General features: G+C 40.1%; 1 protein-coding gene across 2 annotated transcripts in view; it reads right to left on the reverse strand.

Moving 5' to 3' along the window:
• SLC9A7 (solute carrier family 9 member A7) overlaps positions 1–21,401 on the reverse strand; it is a 289,782-nt gene that overhangs the window by 114,605 nt on the left and 153,776 nt on the right. For both annotated transcript variants that reach the window (XM_023557924.2, XM_010597732.2), the window contains exon 5: positions 20,499–20,611. In XM_023557924.2, coding sequence (XP_023413692.1) covers positions 20,499–20,611 — 113 coding nt within the window. The remainder of the gene's footprint in view (positions 1–20,498; positions 20,612–21,401) is intronic.

A 21,401-nucleotide genomic window follows, 5' to 3' on the forward strand; every position in this document is an offset into this window, starting at 1 on the left:
AAACCCTGTAAAAGATGGATAGTACTATCATTTCCCCTAATTTACAGTTGAGAAAACAGCCTCTGTACGATGGGCTGTTTTATGCTACAGTATCAAAATTTTCAAAATCTCAATGATTTAACAAAACAGAAGCTTTATTCCTTGCTCATATGACATGCCCACCATGGATTGGGCCAGGAGGCCTCTGTTGACATCAGTCACTTGGGATTCAAGACTGATGGAGTCTTGGCCAGGGTTGGCTCTCCAATAGACCTGGGTTATAGAACTCTATCAGTCAAGGTCTTGGCAGGAAACAGAAGGTACCCTCAAGTTGAAAAATATGAGGAGAGTTTAATAAAGGGACTGTTTATATAAAAGCGCAGTCAGAGCACAGGGAAACCACAAGGGATAGTCCAGTACTTCAGACCAGAAACAGGTAAGCTTTTTTTTTTAACCATCCCTAGGCCTGACGTGTCAACGGGAAGGAGTGATTACCAGAACCTGGAGCTGTATGGAGAGGGTGGCCTGACAGGAGCAGTGACTTTTGATCAAGGGACACAGTCAGCCTACAGTGACCCCGCATCTCCACCTCACCCTTCTTCCAGACTCCTGCCAGTGCTCCCCCACGGACAAATGCAATGGGAAACCAGAAGGCAAAGAAACCTTTGACATATTCCATACAAGTCAGCCTTCAGGGACACAGAGGTGAATGGAGAAGGGCGGCAAGTAAACTTGGAGGGGCAAACAGAAGACAACCAACACAGCCGCCACTATGAGAACTTAGCACACCAAAGTCTAAAGATTTACTAAAATGATGGTTTGGGCTACATGGTTTCCAAAAGCCCCATCTATTTTCTTTTTCTAAAATACTACAGTTACTAATGATAAAAATAATATATAGTTAACGCATTTATCCATGACAATAAGATCATATGCATAATTAATAATAATAACAGTTAATACTTACGTAGCACATAGATCTGAATTTGACTAGTCTGAATTTCAACTTCTCGTTCTCCCTGCCCATCCACCTTATAAAACAGATCAGGAATTCTGCCAAGCCCTTCCTGAGCAATTCTGTGCCTGGCCAAGAGGAGGAACATGGGTGCTGACAATCAGGAGATGAGGGGGTGTGGATGACAGACTGGGTAAGTGGCTTCACATGTGGGGATTAAATAGACTGCTCCCCCAACAGCAGAACCCTTATAATCAGAGAGTAGGGTTACAACAGCTGTTTCTAACTGGACATGAATTGAAAAATTGCAATTAACTGACTGAAGACCACTGGTACGGGTATTTAAAAAGCAGTGGGGCCTTTAAAGAGAATGTAGTACTAAGTGTCACAATCCCAGGTTGGAGTGCTATAATAGGGAAAGCACAACTTATTTTTCATATTTGGTAGGGCTTTGGCAGAAGATTTTTTAAATTGTGCTTTAGATGAAAGTTTACAGAGCAAATTAGTTTCTCATCCAACAACTTATAAACAAACTGTTTTGTGGCATTGGTTGCAATCCCAGGGATGTGTCAACGCTCTGCCCTTTTCCACCCCAGGTTACCAGTTTGCATTCATCCCATTTTCCTGTCCCTTCCTGCCTTCTCAACTTTGCTTTTGGGCAGATGTTGTCCATTTGGTCTCACTTACATGACTGAGCAGAGATGTATGTTGCTCACGTATATTACTGTTTGTTTTATGGACCTGTGTAATCTTTGGCTGAAGGGTGAACTTCGGGAGTGACTTCAATTCTGAGATAAAAGGGTATCTGGGGGCCACAGTCTCGGGGTTCCTCCAGTTTCTGTCAGACCAGTAAGTCTAGTCTTTTTTTGTGAATCTGAATTTTGTTCTACATTTTTCTCCTGCTCTGTCTGGAACCCTCTATTGTAATCCCTGTCAGAGTGGTCAGTGGTGGTAGCTGGGCACCACCTAGTTGTTCTGGGCTCAGGCTGGAGAAGACTGTGGTAGTTGTAGTCCATTAGTCCTTTGGACTAACATTTCCCATTTTCTTTATGAACTATGTTATGCCAATCGAGCTAGATGTCTCCTGAGACCCTGGTCACCAGCCCTCAGCCCAATAACTTGGTCCCACAGGGTGTTTGGATGTGTCTATGAAACTTCTATGACTGCCTTGGTCGCATTGTGCTGAATTCCCCTATAATGTGCACTGTCTTTCCCTTCACAGAAGTTACCACTTATTTACTATCTAGTTAGTGATTTCCCCTCCCAGACTCTCCCTTTCCTCATAACCATGAAAGATTGTCTTTTTCTGTGTGGAAACCTTTTCTTGAGTTTTCATAATAATAGTGATCTCATACAGTATTTGTCCTTTTGTGATTGACTCATTTCACTCAGCATAATGCCCTCCAGATTCATCCATGTTGTGAGATGTTTCACGGATTCATCATTGTTCTTTATCATTGTATGGTATACCACTGTGTGTATGTACCATAGTTTATCCATTCATCTGTTGATGGGTACTTAGGTTGTTTCCATCTTTTTGCTATTGTGAATAATGCTGCCATGAACATGGGCATGTATATGTCTATTCGTATGACTGCTCTTATTTCTCTAGGATATATTCCTAGGATTGTGATTGCTGGGTCATGTGGTATTTCTAGTTTTTGATGAAGCACCATAATGCTTTCCATAGGGGTTGTACCATTTTATATTCCCACCAGCAGAAAGAGTTCCAATCTCCCTGCAATCTCTCTAACGTTTGTTATTTTCTGGTCTTTTGATCTTTGCCAGTAATGTCAGGGCGAGATGGTATCTCATTGTAGTTTTGATTTGCATTTCTCTAATGTCTAATGATCACGAGCATTTCCTCATGTATCTGTTAGCTACCTAAAGTCTTCTTTGATGAACTGTCTGTTCAAATCCTTTGCCCAATTTTTAATTGGATTATTTGTCTTTTTATTTAGAGATTAGGCCCTTGTCAGATATGTTATACCCCAAAATTTTTTCCAAGTCTGTAGGTTCTCTTTTTACTCTTCTGGTGAAGTCTTCTGATGAGCATAAGTGTTTAATTTTTAGGAGATCCCAATTATCTAGTTTACCTTCTGGTGTTTGTACATTGTTAGTTATGGTTTGTATCCTATTTATGCCATATATTAGGGCCTTTAGCATTGTCCCTATTTTTCTTCCATGATCTTTATTGTTTTAGGTTTTATATTAAGGTCTTTTATCCATTTTGAATTAGTTTTTGTGTATGGTGTGAGATGTGGGTCCTGTTTCTTCTCTTCTTTTTTACAAATGGACATCCAGTTTTGCTGGCAAAGTGATGTCTTTTCCCCCATTTAATGGACTATGGTCCTGTGTCAAAGATCAGCTGACCGTAGGTGGATGGATTTACATTTGGGTTTTCAATTGTGTTCCATTGGTCTATGTGTCTGTTGTTGTACCAATACTCGGCTGTTTTGACTACTGTGGCGATATAGTAGGCTCTGAGATCAGGTAGTGTGAGGCCTCCCACTTTGTTCTTCGTCTTTAGTAATGCTTTACTTACCCAAGGCCTCTCTCCTTTCCATATAGTTAACGATTAGTTTTTCCATCTCATTAAAGAATGTTGTTGGCATTTGGATTGGGATTACATTATATCTGTAGATTACTTTGGGTAGGACTGACATTTTCACAATGTTGAGTCTTCCTATCCATAAGCATGGTATATTTTTCCATTTATGTAGGTCTCTTTTGGTTTCTTGCAATAGTGTTTTGTAGTTTTCTTTGTATAGGTCTTTACATCCCTGGTTAGATTTATTTCTAAGTATTTTATTTTGTTAGGTGCTACTATAGGTGGTATTGTTTTTCTGATTTCCTTTTCGTAGTATTCTTTGTTAGTGTATAGGAATCCAACTGATTTTTGTATGTTGATCTTGTATCCTGCTACTCTGTTGGATCTTTCTATTAGTTCCAGTAGTTTTCCTGTGGAATCTTTAGGGTTCTCTGTGTATTGTATCACTTCTTCTGCAAATATGGATAGTTTTACTCCTTCTTACTAATTTAGATGCCCTTTATTTCTTTTTCTTGCTTTATTGCTCTAGCTATGACTTCCTCAACAATGTTAAATAGGACTGATGCTAAAGGGCATCCTTGTCTTATTCCCATTCTCAAAGGGAAAACTTTCAGCCTCTCCATTGAAAATGATGTTGGCTGTTGGTTTTATACAGATGCCTTTTATTATGTTGAGGAATTTTCCTTCTATTCCTATTTTATTGAGAGTTTTTATCAGGAATGAGTGTTGGACTTTATCAAATGTTTTTTCTGCATTGACCGAGATGATCATGTGATTATTTTCTTTTGTTCTATTTATGCTGTGGATTATGTTGATTGATTTTCTAATGTCAAACCATCCTTGCATACCTGGTATGAATCCCACTTGGTTGTGGTGTATTTTTTTATTAATATGGTGAATTCCATTGGCTTGAATTCTGTTGAGAATTTTTGCATCTGTATTCATAAGAGATATTGGTCTGTAATGTTCTTTTTTTGTGGTGTCTTTGCTGGCTTTGTTATCAGGGTTATTCAGGCTTCATAGAATGAATTCAGGAGTATCCCTTCCTTCTCTACACTCTGAAATAGATTGAGTAATAATAGTGTGATCTCTTTTCTGAATGTTTGGTAGAATTCTCCAGTGAAGCCATCCAGGCCAGTGCTGTTTTTTTGTTTGTTTTGGGGAGTTTTGTTTATTTGTTTGTCTTTTTACATTTTCAATCTCTTCTCCTGTTATGGGTCTGTTCAGATTTCTAACTCAGTTTGAGTTAGTTTATGTAGGTAGTGTGTTACTAGAAATTTGTCCATTTCCTCTAGACTTTCAAATATTTTCAAATATGTTGGAGTATAGTTTTTCATAGCTCTCTGTTATGATCCTTCTTATATCATTTGGGTCTGTTGTAATGTCCCCCATCTCATTTCTTAATTTCCATGATGCACCTGAAGTTACTATGACCCTCTTTTATGACTTTTGCCTAACCCAGTATGGCCAGCCAATAGTCCCATAATGCTGGAATAATGGGTATTCCATTGTTCCAACATGCCTGCTATGCCAACTAGGGGCATTTGTATTTTGGTGGAAATCTATAATTACACTTTAAGAAAAATGCTTTAGTGGTGAGATTCCTAATTTAAAGTAAAAAAGTAGGGAAAGCACGTGCTACCTATCACTTAGCCTTCTCCACACGTACGGGACTTTTTCCCATGATAAAGCCCCTTTTTCACCCACCTAGCTCCAAATATTCCTCATTTAACTATTCTAAATCTTGGAGAAGAGATATGACATGGAGTTTACACTAACCTATCTTCTATAAGTTTATAGCTAATCAGATAATATGCTCTATATATGATTATGTTTTAAGTTTTTCAAGAATTACTTGGATCTAAAGTTTTTTAAGGAAATTGTACTGTATATTCTGTATCTGTCTGTGTCTTTATCTATAATTAAATTATTTATCATTTAGAAGAAGCAATCAATGAGTTCAGTCAGTTCTACTCAAAAATTAACCAATGTACATTATTCTCCACCTAAATTTTTTTTTTTAATTTTTATTGTGCTTTAAGTGAAACTTTACAAATCAGGTCAGTCTCTCATACGAAAATTTACATACACCTTGCCATACACTCCTAAATGCTCTCCCTCTAATAAGATGGCACAGTTCTTCCCTCCACTCTCTTTCCTTGTGTCCATTCAGGTACCTTCTGGCCCCCTCTACCCTCTCATCTCCCCTCCAGACATAGGATGCCAACATAGTGTCATGTGTCCACTTGATCCAAGAAGCTCGTTCTTTGCCAGTATCATTTTCCATTCCCTATTCCAGTTGAATCCCTGTCTGAAGAGTTAGCTTTGGGAATGGTTCCTGTCCTGGGGCAACAGAAGGTCTGGGGGCCATGACCACTAGGGTCCTTCCAGTCTCAGTCAGATTTAAGTCTGGTCTTATGAGAATTTGGGGTCTGCATCCCACTGCTCTCCTGCTCCCTCAGGGGTTCTCTGTTGAGTTCCCTGTCAGAGCAGTCATCGGTTGTGGCCAGGCACCATCTAGGTCTTCTGGTCTCAGGCTGATGGAGTCTCTGGTTTATGTGGTCCTTTCTGTCTCTTAGTCTCATAATTACTTTGTGTCTTTGGTGTTCTGCAGTCTTCCTTGCTCCAGGTGGGTTGAGACCAATTGATGCATCTTAGACGGCCACTTGCTTGCATTTAAGACCCCAGACGCCACTCTTCAAAGGGGGATGCAGAATGTTTTGTTAATAGATTTTAATATGCCAATTGACTTAGAGGTTCCCTGAAACAATGATCCTGAAACTCCCACCCCTGCTACGCAGGCCTTAGAAGCGTTCAGTTTATTCAGGAACTTTCCTTGCTTTTGGTTTAGTCCATTTGTGTTGACCTCTCCTGTATTGTGTATTGTCTTTCCCTTCACCTAAAATGAAACTTATCTAATTAGTGAATACCCCTCTCCCTCCCTCCCTACTTCCTCTCGTAGCCATCAAAGAATATTTTCTCTCTGTTCAAACTGTTTCTCCAATTCTTATAATAGCGGTCTTATACAATATTTGTCCTTTTGCAACTGATTTCACTCAGCATAATGTCTTCAGATTTCTCCATGTGATGAAATGTTTCATGGATTCAACATTGTTCTTTATCGATGCATAGTATTCCATCGTGTTAATATACCAAACTTTATCCATTCATCCATTGATGGGCACCTTGGTTGCTTCCAACTTTTTGCTATTGTAAACAGTGCTGCAATGAACATGGGTGTGCATATATGTGTTCGTGTAAAGGCTCTTATTTCTCTAGGATATATTCCAAGGAGTAAGACTACTGGATTGTATGGTAGTTCTATTCCTAGTTTTTTAAGGAAGCACCACATCGATTTCCAAAGTGTTTGTACCATTTTCATTCCCACCAGCAGTGTATAAGTGTTCCAGTCTCTCCACAACCTCTCCAACATTCATTGTTATGTGTTTTTGGATTAATGCCAGCCTTGTTGGAGTGAGATGGAATCTCATTGCAGTTTTGATTTGCATTTCTCTAATGGCTAATGATCCTGAGCACTTCCTCATGTATCTGTTAGTGGTCTGAATGTCTTCTTTAGTGGAGTGCCTGTTCATATAGTTTGCCCATTTTTTAATTGGGTTATTTGTCTTTTTGTGATTGAGTTTTAGCAAAATCGGTTAGATTTTAGAGATCAGGTGCTGATCGGAAATGTCATAGCTGAAAACCTTCTCCCAGTCTGTAGGTAGTCTTTTTACTCTTTTGGTGAAGTCTTTGGATAAGCATAGGTGTTTGATTTTGAGGAGCTCCCAGTTATCTGGTTTCTCTTTGGCATTTTTAGTAATGTTTTGTATCCTGTTTATGCCATGTAACGTCCCTATTTTTTCTTCTATGATCTTTATTGTTTTAGACTTCATGTTTAGGTCTTTGATTCATTTTGAGTTAGTTTTTGTGCATGCTGTGAGGTATTTTTTTTGTGTGTGTGTGAGGTATGGGTCTTGTTTCATTTTTTTGTAGATGGATATTCAGTTATGCCAGCACCATTTGTTAAACAGGCTCTCTTTTCCCCAATTAACTGCCTTTGGGTCTTTGTCAAATATCAGCTGCTCGAATGTGGATGGATTTATGTCTGGATTCTCTATTCTGTTCCACTGGTCTATGTGTCTGTTGTTGTATCAGAACCAGGCTGTTTTGACTACTGTGGCGGTATAATACGTTCTAAAATCAGGTAGAGTGAGGCCTCCCACTTTGTCCTTCTCTTTCAGTAATGCTTTCCTTATCCGGGGCCTCCTTCCCTTCCAAATGAAGTTGGTGATTTGTTTCTCCATCTCATTAAACAATGTCGTTGGAATGTGGATAGGAATTGCATTGTATCTATAGATGGCTTTTGGTAGAATAGACATTTTTACTATGTTAAGTCTTCCCATCCATGAACAAGGTATGTTTTTCCACTTCTATAGGTCTCTTTTGGTTTCTTGTACATCTCTGGCAAGATTTATTACTAAGTATTTTATCTTCTGGGGGCTACTGTAAATGGCATTGATTTGGTGATTTCCTCTTCAATGTTCTCTTTGTTGGTGTAGAGGAATCCAACTGATTTTTGTATGTTTATCTTGTACGCTGATAATCTGCTGAACTCTTCTATTAGTTTCAGTGGTTTTCTTGAGGATTCTTTAGTGTTTTCTGTGTATAAGATCATGTCATCTGCAAATAGAGATACTTTGACTTCTTTCTTACCTATCTGGATGCCCTTTATTTTCTTTATTTAGCCTAATTGCTCTGGCTAAGACCTCCAACACAGTGTTGAACAAGAGTGGTAATAAGGGGCATCCTTGTCTGGTTCCTATTCTCAAGGGGAATGCTTTCAGACTCTCTCCATTTAGGGTGATGTTGGCTGTTGGCTCTGTATAAATACCCTTTGTTCTGTTGAGGAATTTTCCTTCTATTCCTATTTTGCTGAGAGTTTTTATCATGAACGGGTGCTGGACTTTGTCAAATGCCTTTTCTGCATCAATTGATAAAATCATGTGATTCTTGTCTTTTGTTTTATTTATGTGGTAGATTACATTACAAATTGTGGTAGATTACATTAATTGTTTTTCTAATGTTGAACCATCCTTGCATACCTGGTATAAATCCTTCTTGGTCATGGTGAATTATTTTCTTGATATGTTGTTGAATTCTACTGGCTAGAATTTTGTTGAGGATTTTTGCATCTATGTTCATCAGGGATATACATCTGTAATTTTCCTTTTTCATGGTGTCTTTAGCTGGTTTTAGTATTGGGGATATGCTGGCTTCATAGAACGAGTTTCGGAGTATTCTGTCCTTTTCTATGCTTTGAAATACGTTTAGTAGTAGTGGTAACACCACTACTTCTCTGAAAGTTTGGTAGAACTCTGCAGTGAAGACATCAGGGCCAGGGCTTTTTTTTTGTTGGGGGTTTTTTGATTACCTTTTCAATCTATTCCTTTGTTATGGGTCTATTTAGTTGTTATTCTTCTGTTTGTGTTAGTTTAGGTAGGTAGTGTGTTTCTAGGAATTCATCCATTTCTTCTATGTTTTAAAATTTGTTAGAGTACAAGTTTTCTTAGTAATCTGATATGATTCTTTCAATTTCAGTTGGATCTGTTGTGATATCGCCCATCTCATTTCTTATTTGGGTTGTTTCTGTTCCTGTTTTTCTTTAGTCAGTTTGGCCAATGGTTTATCGATTTTGTTAATTTTTTCAAAGAACTAGCTTTTCTTCTTGTTAACTCTTTCAATGGTTTTTCTGTTCTCTAATTCATTTAATTCTGCTCTAATTTTTTTATTATTTCTTTTCTTCTGGTGTCTGATGGTTTCTTTTGTTGCACTCTTTCTATTTGCTCAAGTTGTAGGGACAGCTCTTTGATTTTGGCCCTTTCTTCTTTTTGGATGTGTGCATTTATTGATATAAATTGACCTCTGAGCACCGCTTTCACCATGTCCCAAAGGTTCTGATAGGAAGTGTTTGCATTCTCATTGGATTCTATGAATTTCTTTGATTGCTCCCTAATGTCTTCTATAACCTAGTCTTTTTTGAGCAGGGTATTGTTCAGTTTCCAAGTATTCGATTTCTTTTCCCTAGTTTTTTGTTATTTATTTCTACTTTTATGGTCTCATGGTCTGAGAAGATGCTTTGTAATTTTTCAATGTTTTGGATTCTGCAAAGGCTTGCGTCTATTCTAGAGAATGTTCCACGTGCACTAGAAAAGAAACTATACTTTGTTGGGTGGAGTGTTCTGTATATGTGCATGAGGTCAAGTTGGTTGACTGTGGCAATTAGATCTTCCATGTCTTTATTTAGCTTCTTACTGGATGTTCTGTCCTTCACCAAAAGTGGTGTGTTGAAGTCTCCTGCTATAATTGTGGAGCTGTCTATCTCACTTTTCAATGCTGTTCGAGTTTGTTTTATGTATCTTGCAGCCCTGTCACTGGGTGCATAAATATTTAATATGGTTATATCTTCCTGGTAAATTGTCCCTTTAATCATTATACAGTGTCCTTCTTTATCCTTCATGGTGGATTTAACTTTAAAGTCTATTTTGTCAGAGATTAATATTGCCACTCCTCTCTTTTTTGATTGTTCTATGCTTAATATTTTTTCCCCATCCTTTGAGTTTTAGTTTGTTTGTGTCTCTAATTCTAAGGTGTGTCTCTTGTAGGCAGCATATAGTTGGATCATGTTTTTTTATCCAATCTGCAACTCTGTGTCTCTTTATTGGTGCATTTAGTCCATTTACATCCAGTGTGATTATAGATAGGTATGAGTTTAGTGCTGTCATTTTGATGCCTTTTTTTTGTGTGTTCTTGACAATTTCATTTTTCCATTTATTTTTTTGTGCTGAGTTTTTCTTTGTAAATTGTGTGTTCCTCTTTTTCATTGTATTTGAGTTTATTTTTGCTGAGTCCTTATGTTTATCTTGGTTTTTATTTTGAAATATGGAATTGTTAGTCCTCTTTGTGGTTACCTTTATATTTACCCCTGTTTTTCTAAGTATAAACCTAACTTGTATCACCCTATATCGCCTTGGTTTCCTCTCCATATGGAAAATCTATGCCTCCTGTATTTAGTCCCTCTTTATTGATTATTGTCATCTTTTACATGACATCAATGATTCCCTGTTTTGACCTTTTTTTTATTAATTTTATTTTTGTGATTTCCCTATCTGAGTTGATATCAGGATGTTCTGTTCTGTGTCCTTGTGTTGTGTTGATATCCGATATTATTGATTTTCTGACCAAAGAATTTCCTTTAGTAATTCTTGTAGCTTTGGTTTGGTTTTTGCAAATTCTCTAAGCTTGTGTTTATCTGTAAATGACTTAATTTCACCTTCATATTTGAGAGAGAGTTTTGCAGGATATATGATTCTTGGCTGGCAATTTTTCTCCTTCAGTGCTTTATATATGTCATCCCATTGCCTTCTTACCTGCATAGTTTCTGCCAAGTAATCCAAACTTATTCTTATTGATTCTCCTTTGTAGGTGACTTTTTGTTTATCCCTGGCTGCTTTTAAATTTTTCTCTTTATCTTTAGTTTTGGCAAGTTTGATGTTAATATGTCTTGGTGATTTTCTTTTGGGATCTACCTTGTATGGGGTTTGATGAGCATCTTGGATAGATATCCTTTCATCTTTTGTGATGTCAGGGAAGTTTTCTGCTAACAGATCTTCAACAATTCTCTCTGTTTTTTCGGTTATCCCTCCCTGTTCTGGAATTCCAATCACATGCAAGTTATTCTTCTTGATAGAGTCCCACATGATTCTTAGGGTTTCTTTATTTTTTTTAATTCTTTTATCTGATTTTTCTTCAAATATATTGGTGCCAATTGCCTTATCCTCCATATCCCCAATTCTCCATTCCAATTCCTCAATTCTGCTCCTCTGACTTCCTATTGAGTTGTCTAGTTCTGTAATTTTGTTAATCTTTTGAATTTCTGAATGCTGGCTCTCTACAGATTCCTGCAGCTTATTAAATTTTTCATTATGTTCTTGAATAATCTTTTTAGTTTCTTCAACTGCTTTATCTTTGTGTTTCTTGGCTTCTTCTGTTCATTGCCTTATTTCATTTCTGATGTCATCCCTGAAGTTCTGAAGCGTTCTGTATATTATTCTTTTGTATTCTATATCTGGCAATTCTAGGAATATATCTTCATCTGGGAAAGATCTTGAGTCTCTGTTTTGGTGGTTTGTAGAAGCAATCACAGTCTGCTTCTTTATGTGATTTGATGTTGACTGCTGTCTCTGAGCCATCTATAAGTTATTTTAATAATTTTTTAATATTTGCTCACTGAGTCTTATCTTCTTGTTTTGTTTCAATATGCCCAGATGGGTTACTAGAGTGCGCTAACTTGATTGTTGGAGCCTTTGAAGCACTTATGTCCTGTTACTAGATGGTTAGAGCTGTTACCAGGTATAAGAGCCTATGAGTCCATTCACTATTCTTGAATAGAATCAGCTCAGGTGTCCTGATGGTCGGTCACCTAGTGTGTGGTGTAGGCTCTCACCTATTATCGTAGAGGAGTAGTGGTGGTGGTTGTATGCACTGGTTTCTGGTAGCCACATGGGTCACACTCTGAGGAGGGGAGGGCACTGACAGACTTCCCCCAAGTGCCAGTAAGGAAGGAGTGTCTCTGTCCTCTAGAGTGCTCTGGTGGGTGGGCTCTGCAGCTGTAGCTTAGGCACCCAATGCTTGTACCTGTAAAGACTGGTAGGCACCACTATCCTCTGACTCCTTTTGCAGGTTGCTAGGTCATGTGGATGGAGACTCTGCCCTCAGTTCCCTGCTGTGGGTCAGTGAGGGCTCTGCTTAATAGCAGAGTGGTATCAGACCTCCAAAACCTGCCTCTCTACTGCTCAGCTGAAACAAGTACAGTCAGACCTCTAACAGAATTGCCTTTGCATTAAAATAGCCACCTGGTTCCATGTAGGGGTGAAAGCCAAAGACTGTGGCTCTCTTATGCCTGGACTGAAGCTGCTTCTGTTCTGATCTTCCAGTTTAGGGAAGTCAGGAAAGGACTTTTCCCCTGATTGTTAATTGCTGCTTTTCCCAGGCTAGGAGAATGGGTTAGAAAAAAGCAGCATACTTCTATCTTTGGACCAGGGAATTTGAATGTTAATGAAGCCAGCTGGGGCAGGGAGGGGAGAGATCAGGTAGACAGGAGAGGGTAGTGTGGTAGAATAGACAAAATCACTTATCTTGTGTGGGGAGGGCTGTTTTATCTGAGATTCCAGAGGGGTGTGTAGCCTGTGTGCACTGGCTGGGTCCCTGCTGAGATTGCCCCAGGGTGTTAGGGCTGCCGTCCAGTGCTTGCCTTGTCTCAGGAAGGCACCATCAACCCCATCACACTCGCTCCAAAGCCCAGCACCAAGGTATCAGGGCTGGAGTGCTGCTTCTGTGTGGTCTCTCGCTCCCCTGTCACTGAGGTTGGTGTGTAGCCTGTGTGCGCCGGCTGGGTCCCCGCTGTGATTGCCCCCGGGGTTAGGGCTGCATCCCATGCCTGCCTTTTCTCACGAAGCCACCATCAGCCCCGCCGCAGTTGCGTCAATGCCCAGCACCAAGGGATCGGGACTGGGGCACTGTGTGCCAGGCTCCGGAACTAGTCGTTGCTTCTGTGTGGTCTCTCGTTCCCCTGTCACTTACGTCAGTGTGTAGCCTCTGTGCGCTGGCTGGGTACCCGCTGAGACTGCCCCAGAGGGTTAGAGCTGCATCCCATGCTTGCCTTGTCTCAGGAAGCCACCATCAGCCCCACCACACTGGCACCAAAGCCCAGCACGAAGAGATCAGGGCTGGGGCACTGCATGCTGAGGTCCGGAACTAGTCGCTGCTTCAGCGCAGTCTCTCACTCCTCTGTCGCTCAGGTCGATTCCTGAGTTCTGTGTTTGATGGTCAGGGTTCATAGATTGTCATGTATGTAATCGATTCACTTCTTCGAGTGTTCGTTGCAAGAGTGTTCGTTGCAAGAGCATTCAGCGGAAGCTTCTGCCTAGTCAGCCATCTTTGTCCTGCCTCCTTTTCTTCTTTTTTGATGTGTGTTTGTGTTTATTGCTATAAATTGACCTCTGAGCACTGCCTTTGCTGTGTCCCAAAGATTTTGGTATCTGTTTTATTCTAGGAATTTTTTATTCCATCTTTGATTTCTTCTGTTACCCAGTGGTTTTTAAGCAAGGTGTTATTCAGTTTCCAAGTTTTTTTTTTCTTTGCTCTTCCTGTTATTAATTTCTACTTTTATGGCATTGTGAACAGACAAGATGCTTTGTATTATTTCAACGTTTTAGATTTTACTGAAGGTTGTTTTGTGGTCTGATATACGGTCTCTTCTGGAGAATGTGCCATGTTCATTGGAAAAGAATGTGTATTTTGCTGCTGTTGGGTGGAGCATTCTATATATGTCTATGAGGTCAAGTTAATTGATTGTGGCTTTCAGATCTTTGGTATTTTTTTGAGTATTTTTCTAGATATTATGTCCTTTGCTGAAAGTGGTGTGTTAATGTCTCCTACTATTATTGTGGAACGGTCTATTTCTCTTTTCAGTGCTGTTAGAGTTTTGTTTTTTGTTTTTATGTATTTTGGGGCCCTGTCAGGTGCACAGTTATTGACTAAGGCTATGCCTTCTTGGTGGATTGTCCATTTAATCCTTATATAATGTCCTTCCTTGTCTTTTATAGTGGATTTTGTCTTAAAGCCTCTTTTATGAGATTAGTATTGCCAATCCTGCTCTTTTCTGGTTGCTGTTTGCTTGGTATTTTTTTCCATTCTTTGACTTTTAATATATATATGTCTTTGTGTCTAAGTTGTGGCTCTTGTAGACAGCATATTGATGGGTCTCCTCTGTCTCTTTATGGGTGCATTTAAGCCGTTTACATTCAGTGTGATTACAGGTAGCTGTAAGTTTATTTCTGTCATTTTGCTCTGTGTTTTTGTGGTGCTGATATTTTCTTTGTTCCTCTTACTTTCCTGTGTTGAGTTCCTTTTTTTGTGGAATTTCTTTTGTTATTATAGATTTTGTGCTTATTGGGTATTTATGTTTTTCTCCTTTTTTATTCTGATATGTAGGTCTGTTAACTATCTTTGTGGTTACGCTGAAATTTATGCTTATCTCCCCAAATTTAAACCAGTCATTTATTACTTGATATCACTTTGATTTCCTCACCATTTGAAAGTTCTATACGTACACCGTTTATTCCCCCTTTTATTGTTTTGATGACTCTGGCTCCGTGTTTTAAATCTTTTAGTTTTGCTTTATTATTGAGGGTTCTTTACCTAGGTTGGTATCTGGTTGATGTTATCCTTTGACCTCAGGTTGTTATCAGATGTTGTTAGTTCTCTAACTGAAGGACTCCCTTTAAATTTCTTTTAAGTTTGGTTTGGCTTTTATAAATTCCCTTAATTTCTGTTTATCTGGAAATGTCCTAATTTAACCATCATGTCTGAGAGAGAGAGTATATATTATTCTTGGTTGGCAGTTATTTTCTTTCAAGGTTTTATATATGTCATCCCATTGCCTTTTTGCCTGTATAGTTTCTGCTGAGTAATCAGAGTTTAGTGTTATTGTTTCCCCTTTGTAAATGACTTACCCTTTTTTTTTCCAAGCTGCTCTCAGGATTTTTTTTGGCAAGTGTGATTATGGTATGTCTTGGTGACATTCTTTTGGGGTCTATCCTACATGGGTTTTGTTGAGCTTCTTCGATGGTCACCTTTTTATTTTTCATGATATTAACGAGTTTTTTTTTTGCCAGCAGATCTTCCACAATCCTCTCTGTGTTCTCCATTTTCTCCCCCAGTTCTGTAACTCCAATCACATGCAAATTTTTGCTTGACTGTGTTCCACATAATTCTTAGGTTTTCTTCATTCTTTTCTCTGAGTTTTCCTCGAAGTGGCATCCATTGATTTGTGTTCAAACTCGCTGATTGTGTCTTCCATCATTTCAAATCTGCCCCTAAAAGAGTTGTCCATTTCTGAAATTTTGTTGTGTATCTTTTGGATTTCTGGTTGCTCTTTTTATATGATTTCCAATTGTTTATTTTATTTTGTTCTTGTATTATTTTCCTGAATTATTCTGTTGCTTTGCCTTTGTTTTCCTTGATCTCTTCCCTAATCTCTTGGAGAGCCCTAAATATTAGTCTTTTGAATTTCATATCAGGTAATTCCACTGCTTTTTCTTCTACCAGAATGTCACCTGATTCTTCATTTTGGTCACTTGTTGGAGCCATCTCGTCCTGCTTTTTTATATGTTCTGATATTGTTTACTGTCTCAGAGATACCAAAACCAAAACCAAACCCATTGCCGTGGAGTCGATTCCAACTCATAGCGATCCTGTAGGACAGAGTAGAACTGCCCCATACAGTTTCCAAGGAGTGCCTGGTGGATTCAAACTGCCGACCTTTTGGTTAGCAGCCATAGCTCGTAACCACTATGCCACCAGGGTTTCCATGTCTCTGAGATATTCAGGTATTATTATTATTATTTATTATTGATTGCATGTTTGTTCCACTCTACTTATTTGTTTTGTTTTGGTATGTCTGGGCAGGCAGGCCAGGCATGCTTTGTTGCTTGCTCGTCTGTGGGCATGATAGCACCCACCACCTTGTCTGGATGGGCAGGGCAGGTTGCTCAGCTGGAATGCAGTGAGGAAGGGCCAGCAGGCAGAGAGTGCACAGGGCCAAGACACTCAGCTGCAGGACATCTGTATAGGGCCAGTGGGAAGGGTGGGATGCAGGGCTGGGTCACTCAGCTGTGGCGCAGTAGGACTGGCATGCAGGGGTAGGGGTGTGCAAATGGGTTGCTCAGCTGTTGTGCAGTAGGGTGGAGCTGGCAGGGGGAAAGGTTACAGGCCAGCATGCTCTGATGCAGAGTGGCAGGGCAGAGCCAGTGAGGAGGGAGGATCATGGTCCAGGGCACTCAGTTGCAGCACAGCAGGGCAGAGCCAGCAGGGAGGGAGAGGGCACAGGGCTGGGTTACTGGGCTGTGGGACATCAAGGGAGGGAGGGGCACAGGATGCTCTGCTGCAGGGCAGCAGGGTAGAGCTGGCGGGGAGGGAGGGGGTGCAGGTATGGGGCTTCGTTGCTGGCTTTGGCAAAGCGGTGCATGGCTAGTGGGGAGAGAGGAGGTGTGGGTACAGGACCAAGTCCCCTGGCTGCAGCACAGTGGTGCAGAGCCAGCAGGGAGGGAGCTGCATGGGCCGGAGTGCTCAGCTGTGGATTGGAGCTGGTGGGGAGGGAGGGATATGGGTCAGAGCACTCAGCTGTTGGGCAGCGGGGTGGAGCTAGTGATGAGGGCAGGGGCGTGGGCACGGCGCTGGGTCACCCAGCTGTAGCAGCTTGGAGCCAGTGGGGAGGGAGGGGTTTCAGGCCAGGATGCTCAGCTGTGGGACAGCAGGGTGCAGCTGACAGGGAGGGAGCGGCACAGGCTGGGGCACTCAGCTTAGGGGTAGCAAAGCAGAGCCGGCAGGGAGGGAGGGGGCACAGGTCTTGGTCACTCCACTGTGACGCAGCCAGACTGGCCGGCAGGGTGGGAGGTGTACAGAGCTGAGTCTCTAGGCTGCAGCACAGTGGGTTGTGTCTGATGGGAAGAGAGAGGCAGGAGGAGAGCAGGAGGGGGGAGAATAGGTCTAGATGAGGGGGATAGGGGAGGTTTGTACTGTGGTCCCTGGCAGTCAGGACTCCTGGGGTGGGATGGTTTTGCCACCACTTGCCAGAAGGGTTGGAGTTGTAGGAGCATGCTCCTCTGGTTGCTGTATGAGAGCGTATGGGCACTTCCTTGAGCTGTAGCCAGCAAATGGGACTTTGCTTCACTCTGGGTGTGTACACATCGTTCCTCTGTCTTCTATTGGGAGTTCTGTCAAGGTGCCTTCCTGTGCACTTTGTGCGGGCTTTTTGGCTTTATCTCAAGATGGCTGCACTGTGCCACGCCAATTGGAACCCCCACTCCATATCTCTACTGGTTCATCGTTTCCAGTTTGTTCTTCTCAGTGGCTTCTGGTCTAATACTTTCACTTAAAGTTCAGGGTTCCAGGATTGCTGTCTATATCTCTTCTGCTTGGTTTTTTGGGTCTTTGTTGGAGAGGGATGGCTTGGTGCATCTGACTTGTCCAATGTCTTGGCTCCGCCTTGCAGAAGATTTTTTAATACTTGGAAATCTTCCTTTTACTTCCAGGAAATAATTAAGGTTCCCTGGCTTGATATTATGGAAACAAAATAACAAACCCCACATTCTAGAGGTGGGGTAGGGTACTATTACTTAGCAAAGAGCTTATAAGAATTAAATAAATATCTTAAGAAGTTAAAACAAAAAGCAGTGGGAAAAAAATCAAAGAATGGCAGATATAAAAAGAAGGAAAACTCAAGAACCTGAATTTGTTCATTCAACTAACTTTTCTTGAACACTTCATTATGTACTAAAGAGCACTTAGCACTTGCAAACATTTGGTACAAGGCAGCAATTATCACTGTGTACAAAACAGATTTTACTTAAAGAGTTATGGGAGCAGGTAACTGAGGGAGTATGGGAAGAATAACAGGTAGGTGGCATATTTGAACTGAGTCTCAAAGGACAGAATAAGACCAACTAGTCTGGATGATGTAACTAGAGAATCAAAGACTGCACAGATCACAGATTTTCAAACCTATGAGTATGAGTAGGCCTGATTAACTCAAGGGGAATCACTTTATAATGGTTCACGGAAAGGAATAGCACTCATTTTGTCTGGTAGCTGCCTAGAAAGGCACCTTGGGTTAGAAATGTATTGTCTTTCCTTAACTCTGGAACCATCTGAAGTTATAGTCCACAAGGATGGCACATGGTACCCATGACACATAACTAGAGTGGAAATGGCTTCCAATAACAGAGCAGCCTACACCACCCCACACATATGGTGTTACCTTTAGTGGGAATACCAAAGACCAGCGTCTTGAACCAAGTACAGTGTAATGAGGGACTAGGACCTTATTCTTTCATATCAATCAATACCACGTCATATTCCAAAGTCTGAATTTTTGTTTGATGCACCAGACACAGAAAATCAATTTGGTTTTGTGGTCCTCTCTAAGTCTGTACTTAAGTTTGTATCTCTTTTATGACCCAATATTTCAAACAACAGACTTTTTAGGAGGCTGCTGAAATCACTTTTAATTTACAAAAACATTCTACATTTCAGAAAGATTTCCATTATAAAAGTAGTTAAAATTAATGTCCTGATGCTTAATAAGTTTAAACTTTCTAGTTTCTATAACTTTTATTTATATAAAACCCTTGCTGTGCCAATTTGCATAGGCCAAATAAAGGTGGTACAACATGGTAATGCCTTCCATTATTTTCTACTACAGCACAGACACATTGAAGGGAAGTAAACAACTACAAAGATAATCTAGAAAAATAAGCCTCTCTATCCAATTAAATAAAGCAGTACTAATAGCTCAGGAAACAATATCGGTAATCTCTACATTAAATCAACCTCCCGTTGTTAGTTAGCGGTATTGGTAAGAAGTTAGTAATGAAGTTATAGACAAATATAGTTAGTATAATATTTCCAAAGAGACAAAACATCCTTCTCAGACTTACAAAAAAAAAACCTGTTTTTCAATAAACATAGATTTGGAGATAGTCACAGACACAACAGTATTCAAATAATAAAGCTACATTTGCATGCTCTTTAGGAACATGCTTGAGTTAAGTGATGACCTATTATTTATTTAAAAACAAAACACAGGGACAAGAGAATCTCTGCCTGGGTCAGTAGATGGAGACCAATATAATTAACAAATACTGTGCTTAATGCTTAATGCGTTATTTCATTTAATCTTTTCAACACCCCCAGGAAATAGGGGCCATTATTACTGCTTTATAGATGAGGAAACTGATCTGGAGGAGATAAAGTGTGCCCAGGCCACCCAGTCAGTGACTGGCATGGCTGTGACTCCACAGCTCACATTCTTTTCACAAACCAAGCTGCTTCAACCAGAAAAGTCTTCAATACCACTTTACTTATAGAGTGCTTGTAATAAAGCCTGGGGGTAAGAGAACTCAGTGTTTTTTTGAACATTGAGAGTCTTCAGAATCACGTAACTGTCTAGAGCTGCACTGCCCAATATGGTAGCCAGTAGCCACATGGGACTATGTAAATTTAAATTACTTAAAATTAAATAAAATTTCAAATTCAGTTATTTGGTCACACAAGTGCTCAATAGCCCCATGTGGTTACTGCCTATCATAATGGACTGGGCAGATTGTTGAACATTTCCCTCATCACAGAAAGATCTTTTGGATAGTGCCAGCCCAGGGACCCGCCAGAGGCATGGCCAAGTGAGGGAATGTTATCTTTGAGGTCATTACTATCCAGAATGTTACAGGGCAGTGTAGACATCGAGAAGACCTTTCCAACTCCACTGTTAGGACAGGCAGGGCCAGCCATTTTTCCATAAATTCTTTCCCTAAGATGTACTCTCATTAGTTGACATTCCCATATTAGAGAAAGGAAAAGCTATAAATGCTATTTATGTGAACTGATTTGATTATGGGTTCCAATTTGGAGAGGGGAGTTTTTTTTTATATATAGATTTTGAGCTTCAGGGGAAGAGGAAAAAAAAACTAATTCCACTTTTAAGAACTGGTTCAACTTATGCTTGAAAAATACAGGGTAAGAGATTTATGGGTAGGAAACATTGTCAGTGTACATTCATGCAGGAACACTGCACAAAAGGAGCTTACAAATTAAGTTACATTCACTACAGGTGCCCATGTGTGTTTCCACTAAGAAAAGATAGTATTTAAATAAAATTACATGTTTCCTAAAAGAAGGCATAATTCTTACCAAATTAGTCATTATAAAGGAAAGACAAAAGGGAAATGCATGCCCTTCCCAGAAAAGCCATCCAAGTCTCTTAGACCCACTTACTAGCCGCTTTCTCCACCATTCCATGTTAATACTACGGTCTCCTACAAAAGTTAATGATTGTTCTTAACTTTTTAAGGTTCAGATAATGGAATATCATAATGATAAGACCAAATATGCAAATACCTGGGTCAGTGGCAGAGATAATTGCTCCAAAAAAGAGACAATCCGTGTAGTAGAATTTATCCGAGAGCTGTCCCACAATCTTCATCAGCTTCACCACACCATACATGAGATTTCTGTAAAAACGGAAGGTATAGTAAATCAGTAGGATGGCGTCCTAGAGAACACAAAGAGAAAATAAAATCCAGTAGCCTGGCAAATATGCAAGCGGCATGGTACTAGAATAGTGTGCTTCAAGGGTGATTCGTGAAAACATCAGGCAACTTCTATGGCTGAACACTTACCAGAAATATGGGCAAATAGGACTTTGGCACCAAGCAATGATTTGCGGTCAACATCATCTTGTAAAACATCTGAACATTTCATTTTTTAAAGTTGTGCTCACTAACGACTGTAGCAGCTATAAAGTATGGTCTTTAACAACTGCCAGCTGCCATTGGTTCTGATTCATGGTGACTCCATGTATGTCAAAGTAGAACTGTACTCCATAGGGTTTTAAATGGCTGTGATCTTTCAGAAGTAGATCACCAGGCTTTTCTTCTGAGGCACTTCTGGATGGATTCGAACCACCAATATTTTGGTTAGTAGCCAAGCACTTAACCATTTGTGCCACCCAGGGACTCCTTCAACAACTGTGGCAGCTATAAAGCATGGTCTTCAATTAGTAACAAAGTTAAGGCATCTTAAGAAACTGGGACAGAGAGGGGAAAGGGAGAGGGGGAAAGAAACTTCAGGTTTAATAAATTGCTATGAAACTCACAGAACTCTAAGATAGTGCACTTAAAGTCATGGAAATAAGTGAACTGGATGAAGCTGGAGAGAATGGAAAATTGAGTTGTCACAAAGATCCAAATGATTGACGTATTACTGCCTTCTCTGCCAACAATAGCTTCAAAGAAGGGAAAA

Source organism: Loxodonta africana, chromosome X (genome assembly GCF_030014295.1).
Source record: "Loxodonta africana isolate mLoxAfr1 chromosome X, mLoxAfr1.hap2, whole genome shotgun sequence".
Classification (NCBI taxonomy): domain Eukaryota; kingdom Metazoa; phylum Chordata; class Mammalia; order Proboscidea; family Elephantidae; genus Loxodonta; species Loxodonta africana.